Source organism: Charadrius vociferus, unplaced genomic scaffold (assembly GCF_000708025.1).
Source record: "Charadrius vociferus isolate BGI_N301 unplaced genomic scaffold, ASM70802v2 scaffold52, whole genome shotgun sequence".
In the NCBI taxonomy this organism is placed as follows: Eukaryota; Metazoa; Chordata; class Aves; order Charadriiformes; family Charadriidae; genus Charadrius; species Charadrius vociferus.
In genome coordinates this window covers 1,470,576-1,480,464 of record NW_009647572.1, presented here as the reverse complement: position 1 = coordinate 1,480,464, position 9,889 = coordinate 1,470,576, and the positions used below count along the sequence as shown (strand labels likewise).

The window sequence follows — 9,889 nt, the reverse complement described above, 5'->3', positions numbered from 1 at the left end:
TAAGTATCCACACAATCGTACATTCCTAATGATTCTTCTTTACACCTTTATTATTTTTTAGACATCTGTTTTTAAAAAGGAATAAAGAAGTTGCCCTGTAGATCTATATTTCTTTAGAACAAAACATTATATACTACATCGAAAAATAATTTTATCAAAACCAGATTCAAATCACTGTCATGTACAATTTTCAGTTAACTGTTCATGTTGAAATTGCACTTTGCAGATAGAATAAAATTAAAAACTGAAAACATGTTCTATTTCCTTTCACAGGAGACTGCCTCTTCGGGATTTTTCTTCCGTGAATGTTTATATTTGTCTACATATGCTTTCACTAGATTTGCCACTTTTGCAGAATTAACTTCTCCGCTCTTGCTATGACAAACCTACAACAGTTTTAAAGAAAAAAAAATATGTTTGGAACATTTCTGTTGATTTGCCACTGTTTCACGTTATTTATTTATCTTCCCTCCCAACACCCCACGTTCTTCCAGCTCAGACAGAATACCTTGGTACTTCCCTAACTGGCCCCCCAGTAGTTCTCAGTTTTCCCAGTTCCCATCCACTTCTTTCAAACAGTAAGTGAGTTATGTTTTGAGGAGCTGAGAAAACTCTTGTGGATGGAGAAAGACAAAAGTATTTCTGCTTTTCCTGTTCCCCCTCCCAGCAACTACCAGTTGTTCCCACAAGATTAAGAAATCCACCCTCAGTTGAAAGGTATGCATTTCAGATTAACAGATCAACTTACTTTATCCACAGCTTTCCGCACAATTTCTTTATATTCTTCCTTGGTGATGTCTTTATTTTGGTAGAAAGGCTTAATAGCTAGTTTGACCTCTTGTGCCGCTTTTTCTTGAATTAACAATTTCTGGTGAAAAAACAAACTCGAGTTTTATTTTTCCAGTGCCTGCATATGTATCTTTTTAGCAATCACAAATTAAAACTTCACAGATAAAAGTTACTACAGAAGACTAGAAAAGCATGCCCCCCTCACTCACATTCCAGCTCTCACGCTGGCTGCCTGTGTTTTACCAAGAACAGACTATGTTGTCCCACAGTAATTTTTTATTCAGAACAGCGATGCTTTAAAGGCAACTGCATTAAAAAGAGTCAGCTTGCTAGTTTACGTCCTACAGCCGCCATGAAAGTATCACGGACATGATGGTATTAAGTATATTACACAAAAGGGGTATTGTCGGAGTTTGCTATTTTTTGCTATCTCAAAATTTTTATTTAATATATAACATATATATATAAGAAACCATATACATATACACTCTGAACTTTGAACTTGCCTGGTCCTTCTTCGAGCTATCTGCGCTGGCTTCCACTGTTACACTTGCTTTGTTTTCTCCCAATTTTACAGCTGCATTAGAGCTTTTGATGTGACCGGACGATGTCGCATTACCCGAGCTTGGTCCCTGAACTGTTCCCGCGTTTCCCAGGACTGCTGTTGGAGCAGGCAAGGCTGGAGCGCTCATGTTATTAGTTACATGAGCAGCATTTGGAATACCCTGTTTTAAAAAGTTATTGGTAGTTAACACATTATCCTTCAGTATGACAACGTGCCTTTCTAGAAGTCTCAGCAGGTATAGAAAGAGCATCAATACTACAGGCTTTGGTTCATTAGCTAATCTCCACGCTATCCGTTGTTATGGAAGGTACGTGCATTACATCACATCTACTCAAAGGACAAAAAAAAAAAAGCTTGAAAAGTAACGCCCTCCATGTCACCACCGTGGCTGGTGGATGCTGGCTCTGATCCCAGTGACAAAGCAGACAGGCAGGGAGGGCGTTAGCACAAGGGGAGGGAAGCTTACAGCTGCAGAACCTCTCTACTTGCCACAGGAGAGTATAGCAAGCCCTGTTTTGTAAATCAGATTAACATTTTTTTTAAAAAAATCAGCACCTAAACATACATATAAAAAGTTACCTTAAATCACACTTGTATTCATGCATCATAATGATGCTGCTTTGAAAACATTTATTTTCGTGTTTGTTATCAGCCTCAACTCTTGAATGAATTTCAAATGTAAACACACCTACAAATCTACTCGAGGCGAACCGCCGGATGAAGCGCCAGGATCTGTTCTTCAAGGAAAAGCCATTTTCTGTATATTTCCAAATATCACCACAAGACCATGGGCAAGACCACTCATACTTTGGAACTGAGAAATCAAGTAGCTCTCAGATAGAGGTCATTTTTAGTAAACGCCAAGAACACAACATGTTTCTGGCAGGCTACTCTAAATGCTACTTTTTTTTTTAGGTAATTGCCATTACTTTTTTCACATCTGCATTTATCCAGATGGAAAATAATGAAATGGGAATTTGAGCTCTTTGGAAAGGACAGATATTGAGCTGTTATAATCAGTACGCTAACACTCGCTAGTGAGCTCTCTCCGTCTGCCTTTCAACAGGAAGGACAGGTGAGTCCCGCAGCATTCAGTAATTTGTATTGTGCTGCCCCCAAGGACTCGTTCAATGAAAGCTCAGAAGAAAAAGCAGCAGCAGCCCCTGAGAGCATTCATGTACACGGACACCATCCCACAAAAGCAGGTAAGAGCAACAAATATAACAAGGGCTTTGGTAACAAACAACTGTATTTTGGAGCAATACCCAATCTTTATAAAAACGTATTTATTGCTGCACTAGATACTATACTTCACAAAGGTGTGTAGCCTATGGTCTGACTGGTTACATTTTTAGAGGTTAAACCTACTGACTTTCCAATTGGGAAAATATTTTAATTCCAGACAGTGGGCATTAATCAAATCAACAAGCAATCTACCAGCATTTTAGTTCCAATAGTACCTTACCGTTTTACTTCGCAGAGTATTAAAGTATTTCATATGGCCTGTAACCCCACCCGGTATTTCCCACAGTACTTAACTCCTTTTGTTTTAAGTTAATGAGTATGAATGAATAACAGCAGCTAAAAGTGAAAAGAACGCAGGCCATTTCTCAGTTCACTTCAAATCTTTAGAGATGATGCATGAAAACAGAGGGTTAGAAAACATAGTTCTAGGACATCACTTTTTCAACCTGGAACGCAGGGGAAAGCATTTTAGGTTAGAGCAGGCAGCCTGCAACAGAAGAAAAAGCACAAACCTCAGTCAACCCCTGCCTGAAGAGCCCTTTACACATCACAGATGCAGCGTTACAGCTCCTCGCAGGGCCATGCCTTCTCCTGGAAGTTGTTCATATATATTCCTTTCCCTGATATAAATGCTCTTAATATAAACAGCCGGCTATAGGAGGAGCTCACATACACAAAGGTTATTTTAAGATAGCTTGAAAGGCACAAAAAGATGGTCTGACCTGCCCCAAGCACGGCAGAGTCTTTTTGAAACTGGAGAAATGAAGTGGGAGTTAGGTCTCAAACAGGGCACACAAAAACAGGAGAATCAGGCAAGAAGGGGAAAGTAAAACACACCAAAGAAAGCTTGGAAATTTTTAACACGAAGGCTCAAAAGGTTAAACAGAATTGAAAATATGAGCGTGTGTGGAAGCTGCTGAGACACTGACAGTTGGAGAATGGAAGTGTGGAACAAATGGGTGGGTGCCATGCAGTAGTCAGTAACTTTCTTCTGCTGATACACCCCATGGGATGAGAACTGCAACAAAGAGGTTGGGGTGACTTCCTACATGCTGCTAAAAGGGGATTGAAGCATTTCCTAAAGCTTGAAAAATCAGGTTTTGAAGGGGAAAACTTAGTTTTGGAAACGGGGTGCTTCTAAGAAGAAAAAGGTAATGGACAACATTGATGGAATTTTTCAGTATTCCATTACCAGCTGGAACACCTCGTTACCACAAAACCCCAGTTATGGTGTTGTGTATTATTATTTAAAAGCTATAGCCCCAAAACAACTCGGGGATACTTCCACTTTAAATTTGGTGTGGGGTGGAAGAAGCCAGGCAAGAGAGAAAGAAACTGCAAGTATAAGTTTATCAAGACTATGGTATTCAATATATAAGAAACCCTTAACTGATATTACTTCAATACTGCTCTTGCCGTGGCTTCTGATAAAGCATACCTGCAATTGTTTTCCATCTTGTTGTGAAGCAATGTAGCTGACTTGTTGAGATGGTGGGGGTGGAGGTGGAGGCGGAGGTAATCCCTGAGACAAATTTGTGGGAGCAGCTACCTGTATGAGAGGCACTCCGGTAGGGAGATGCATGGGCATTGGAGGGTGGATGTTGAAAGGATTGCGTTGCATATTCATCATGGGAGGATGGACACCCACTGGATACGGAAAGATATTCATAGGTTGGTGCTGCGCGTTCACTGGTGGCATTACATTCATCTGTTGCTGCATCATATTTATTGGTAACTGAGAACCATCGCTTTGCTGGTTGCCTTGGTCTTTGAGGTTTGGATCTATCAAAAGAAAAAACAGACAGCATATGAAGCAGAAAATCCGTACTTTATAAAGCAAAAGGGGAGCCAAGTGTCTAAACTCTTCATGAAGTATGGAGTATCAAAAAGCTTTCTATCACCTGAGTATTTTAAAGATATTGCATGACACTATTACACTCATCACCAGACACATCACAGAGCCAAACGCTAGTTTCTGAGTTTAACAAGTTCAGGTTACTATGGAAGCCTGCATTTTGAAATTCTATTTTCTCTACTTCTTCCCACAGCACAGCTAATAAATTATTTCGTCGCAATGAAACAGTAATTCTCCCCCAAAGGCAGGAAGACAACGTAACTTATCCAACTTCTGCAATTGCAGAAGGTTAGTCATATGTTATCACCTATGCAATGCCCTGCTCCCCTTTGCCCGATTCACACACGCTCACTGTAGCTATTTCTGGTAACTACTTTAATACTCTGTTGGGTTTTGTTTTGTTTTGTTTTTTTTTCCAATGAATAATAAATCATCCTCAACCAATTTCAAAGATGTTCATATTCGGAAAGAGTTGTTCAAAAACCCTGTAATGTACAACAGGTAAAGCCCAGAAGTAAAAATAACCTCGAGGTGGATTTTTTTTTTTTAAAAAATTACTATCTCACTCTATCTTCAACAGAAGCCAAACAAGTTAGATACAAGCAGCAAACCTTCCAAAAGTCAAGAAATTACTTCTGAGAAATGGCTGATGGATTATAATTAAGGTGGCCTTCCCTTAGAATCTCTTCCTTGAGGAACACTGTCACCCAATTCACAGGGACTGTGATTTAAACCTTTATGCCTCACCCAAAATCCCCATTTTCAAAGACCACGGGATAACAGAATCACTGAGGTTGGAAGGGACCTTTTGAGAATATCTAGTCCGACACCCTCTGCTCAAGCAGGCTCAGCAAAAGGAGGTTGCCCAGGACCATTTCGTCTAGGACCATGTCATGACGCCAGCCTAGTCTGTTTTTTCCAGTTTTGAGATATCACTGTACCATTGTCAGATGAATTCACGTTCCAAAAGTGAATATAAGAGTGTGACTGGTCCTGAACTACGTGAAATAAAGTCTGCAAATCACGTGTTATTTTCAACTAAAGGTCTGAAAAATTTTGCCTTCAGCAGGCTGAAGATTGAGAAAGTTGCCTCAAAACTAAGATGCCACTGATGCAACTGTCTCTGAAAAGAGGGAGAAAACTGCTGAATATCAGATGAAAACGGATAAAAACAAAAGACAAAACAAGGAGACAATGGGAAAGTGCAAGTGTGGTTGCCTTCAAACTGGATTTTACAGTTTTAAATACAATTCACATCTGTCTTTTACTTCAGAGCATTAATAATCTGTGGATGACTTCTTAGCTATTCAGAATCAATCTCATCCACGGCTAACTCACGTTCTACCAAAAAGTTTATTTCTGTCAAGGCAGTTACCTTTTTGATATAAAATACTTATTAGGCTTTAGGGGAATTTTAATGCTCAAGTACAGTAAAAGTACTATTTTTGCATTTCTAAATCTCCCTACATTTTTTTAAGCTTATTTAGAAGCAAGAGAAACGTCAACGTAATGATTTGTTGTCTCTAGAATCTACTTTGTGGGTCTGCACAGGCAAATGCAAATCTCCGTGAAAAAAAATTAGCCTTTTTAAAAGGTGTGCAGATGCTAAAAGTAACCATGAAGAGGATATGTTTTCTCTTCAACCAAATCGATTTACTTAAGTAGCACTCTTCAGATACATAGTCCTTAAGTTACGTCTAACTAACTAAGCAAAACCAAAAAGCCATCAAAACACAAGACATCCCCAAACTCCACACCTGCCATCTTCCATACTGCAAAAAGACTACAGATTCACCTCTAATTATTTTGAAGAACGAATCGCCTCGAGATAGGTCAACATGACTAGAATTTTACGTGACTACTGCAGCTGTGACTAAGCTTTTATGTTTCAAAGCTATGAATACCTTGTTCAGGTGTCTCCTCTTCTTGTCTCATTCCCCATCCAGACTGTGGGCTTGATGAATTGCGTCCTCTTCTTGAATAATAATTCTGCACGTCGGCAGGTAAAGTCTTTCTTACAGCCCAGCTGGATGCAGATGTCCACCCAGATCTGTCAGCAGGCGTATCGAAAGAATAATCTTGTTCATTCTTACGCTTGTATGGCTGATGTTCTGGGAACCTTGACGTTTCATTCCCAGAACCATTTGAGTTCCCTGAGAGAGGTTTTCTGTTTTGCCAGTGATTTTCACTCTGGTCTCCATACGTGAAACCACCTCTTCCACGCCCACCTCGGCCACGCTGACCTCTCCCTCGATTTGGAATCCAACCTGAACCAAAGTTTTTATTCCAAGTGTGTCCTGAATTATCATGCCTGCTGTCTTCCCAATGTGGTTTCTCTCTCTCTCTGTTCCTGACTTCAGGAACGGAGTTTATTCTTTCCATTACCCAGTCTGGACAATCATTCCTCCGCTTCTCAGGAGAACACTGATCCTCATTGTTTTTTTCTGTATTGTCCTTCTCTTTCTTAAGACTTTCATTCTGTTTCTCTTGATCACTTCTTCTGTATCGATCATTTCCTCTGGGACTCCTCCAGCTGTCATTTGTCCACCTCTCTTTCCATCGAGGTGAATGACTGTCCCTCTCATTTCTAGACGATGAAGAACCTTTATTTCTTGTCCTAGATCGTGATCTTGACCTAGATCGTGACCGTGACCTAGACCACCTCCTATGTCTTCTTTCTCTGTCACGATCTCTTCTTTGACTATCTCTATCGCTGCTTCGAGATCTAGACTTTTGCCTTGGAGATGAATCCCTAGCTCTTGACCGAGAAGATGATCTCCTGCTTTCCCTGCCCGTTTCCCTTTTGGGAGATCGAGATGGCGTTTTTTTCTCATCTTTGAGTGCCTCTCTCTTTGGAGAACGAGATAAGGATCTCCTTCCCTCCCTCACAGTTTCCTTCTTGGGTGATCGTGAGCTCCCATCTCTGGTCAACTCCCTTTTAGGGGATGGTGATTGAGATTTCCTGCCCTCTCTCCTAGAAGGAGACCAAGTTGTTGATGGAGAGTGAAACCTAGACCTTCTAGTTCGAGTTTTTTTATCTTTTTTGAGTTCTGACTGGCACTCTCTTTCTTGACGAATAGTTTCATCTTTTTCATCAGGAGGTCCTGAAACTGATGTACAGTTTCCTGCATCACACTGTAAGGAGTTCCCTTCTCCTTGCTCTTTACTTTCAACTGGTGGTAACTGTTCAACCTGAGGTTCATTCTGGTCACTGCAAAATGAGTCACAATCCATCGGTATCATTTCATTGTTATCTTCACCAAAATGTTTATGTTCAGCATTTACGTGGGGTGACTCTGAAGTTCTACCCTCTTCCCTTTCTGGCATGGTGTTCTCTTTTAAGGACTGTTCTGATGTACTGTCTATAGATATACTGTGTGTTAATGTGTCTGGTTCTTCGTCTTGAGCAGTTTTTAAATTTTGAGTATTTGTACTTGCACAGTCTACTACCGTTTTTTCTTCAACCTCAGAATTGTCCATTTCTATGGCTTCTGGATGCTCAGGTAATTCGCTTCTGGGGCTCTCTAACGGCTGGTCTTTTCCCAAAGGTTCTGGATATTCCAACAATTCATTTTCTGGACTAGCTATGGGTTGATCTACTTTTGTCAGAGTTTCTACATTCTCCACCAATTCATTTTGAGGACTATACAATGCCTGGTCTACTTTTTTAAAGGTTGCACGGTCATATACTTCATCTCTGGGACTAGCTACTGTTGCCATTTGTTCAAGAGTATTTTCACAGATGTCCTGATTCTTATGGTCTAAATTCTTTTCAGTAACATCTTTTACTTCAAATTCCTGACTTCCGCTCCCTGAAGTTAGTACTGGAGGTTCTTGGACAGAAAAACTTACATCCATGTTGCCTGAAGTATCTTCATCTTTGTCACATTCTCCTGTAGTTTCCTCAGTTTCTCCATGTTCACTACAGCTTTCCAACCCATTAGCAGATTCTGTTTCCGCATTATTTTTCTGTGGAAGGCTTATGTTACTGCTTTCATTATCTGACTGCTGGTCTTTATCTAATGTTAGAACTGCTTCAGACTCAGCAATATCATCGCCTTCCACTGAATCACTGGACGATTTTTCAGAACGTGCAGAACTTCTCAGTTTCTTTTTAACCACAGGTGTTTGTTGTTTAACTATTCTTTTAGACTTTCGTTTTGGAGGTGCCTTCTCTGATTCTGAAGGAGATTTATTCAGAGACGGGTCATTGCCATCAGAGGCACCGCACGCAGAACTGCTTGACCGAGGTGAGCTCCGAGATTGACCCAGAGTCTCATTTTTGCTATTTCGTGCAGACCTTCTTCTAGGAGTAGTGTTAACCAATTTCCTTCTAGTTCCTCTAGTGCCAGATGAACCAGAAGCTTGCTTTTTCTCTTCTCCTTCTTGGGTACACGCAACAGCGTATCCTTTGCCTAAAGATTCTACAAAAAGCAGAATACATTGAAGGTAAATTATAACCATTTATCCAAACACAGTTAAGAACATAAAATGACTGGTTTAACAGATATCCTCAAATAATACAATTTAACATTTAGTATGAAATGCTGCCGCAGCACGTTTATTTTTAGTGCAGACTTTTTCTTTAAAGAACAGAATCAAACTAACAAAGTGACACATCAGACATCTAAACACACGTTTTAGAAGCAGTATCGGCATGGCTACGTGGACAGTAATGGCATTCACAATTAAACCACTATTGATATTCTGTTGCTATTGCTGTTCAAAGACAGTCAGCACTTGAGCTGTTAGAAAAGTAAGGAATTAACCACACAACATTCTTAGCACGCAGCAGTTCCTGTCGTTGTAACATGCAGGCCTGTTGAGAGCAAAGCCTCGATACTACAGAAATGAAGCTCAATACTACAGAATGTGACATATTTAAATGGCCACCAGTGAATGATCACATGGGAAGCAGTAATGACAGCATGCCTCTCTACAAAATCTATTTTCAGACAAACTCATTTACCAGTTCTGAGACAGACCCTGCACACTCCACGGCAAAATGGACTTAAACGCTGCCCCAAGGCCCCCGGGGTGCCTGCAGCACCTAACGAACTGAATAAGGAGTCCAAGCTTTGGGACAGCCTAAGGCACATCAAAAAAAACTAAAGCTGTAAGAAGAATGACCTTAAGTTGCACACAGCAGCACAGAAGCTCTTGTGTGGATACTGTATTAATTTATTTCCTGCTACCCACAATTTGACAAAAGTCTTTGTAGGGAAGCCAAGGATTATATTAACTGCAAAGGGAACAGACTGTACTCTTGATACCTACAAAAGCTTATGAGGGCAAGGCTCAGGAATTAACGACTACTGATAATTAAGTAAATATACTTGAATTTAATAGTCACTTCAAAACTAAATTAATTTCTTGAGATGTCCATTAATTTGCTTCTTACTTTGTGTAGACTTTAGAAAGCATCAGGAATTTGG

At 40.2% G+C, this 9,889-nt stretch overlaps 1 protein-coding gene across 1 annotated transcript in view; it reads right to left on the bottom strand.

The window, feature by feature from the left end:
- Positions 1 to 257: 257 nt before the first annotated feature.
- Positions 258 to 9,889, bottom strand: part of SCAF11 (SR-related CTD-associated factor 11) — a 31,271-nt gene continuing 21,639 nt past the window's right edge. Inside the window, exons 10-14 of the mRNA XM_009880844.1 lie at positions 6,359 to 8,878; positions 4,038 to 4,381; positions 1,344 to 1,514; positions 749 to 868; positions 258 to 386 (exon numbers count right to left, since the gene is read on the bottom strand). Coding sequence (XP_009879146.1) covers positions 258 to 386; positions 749 to 868; positions 1,344 to 1,514; positions 4,038 to 4,381; positions 6,359 to 8,878 — 3,284 coding nt within the window. The remainder of the gene's footprint in view (positions 387 to 748; positions 869 to 1,343; positions 1,515 to 4,037; positions 4,382 to 6,358; positions 8,879 to 9,889) is intronic.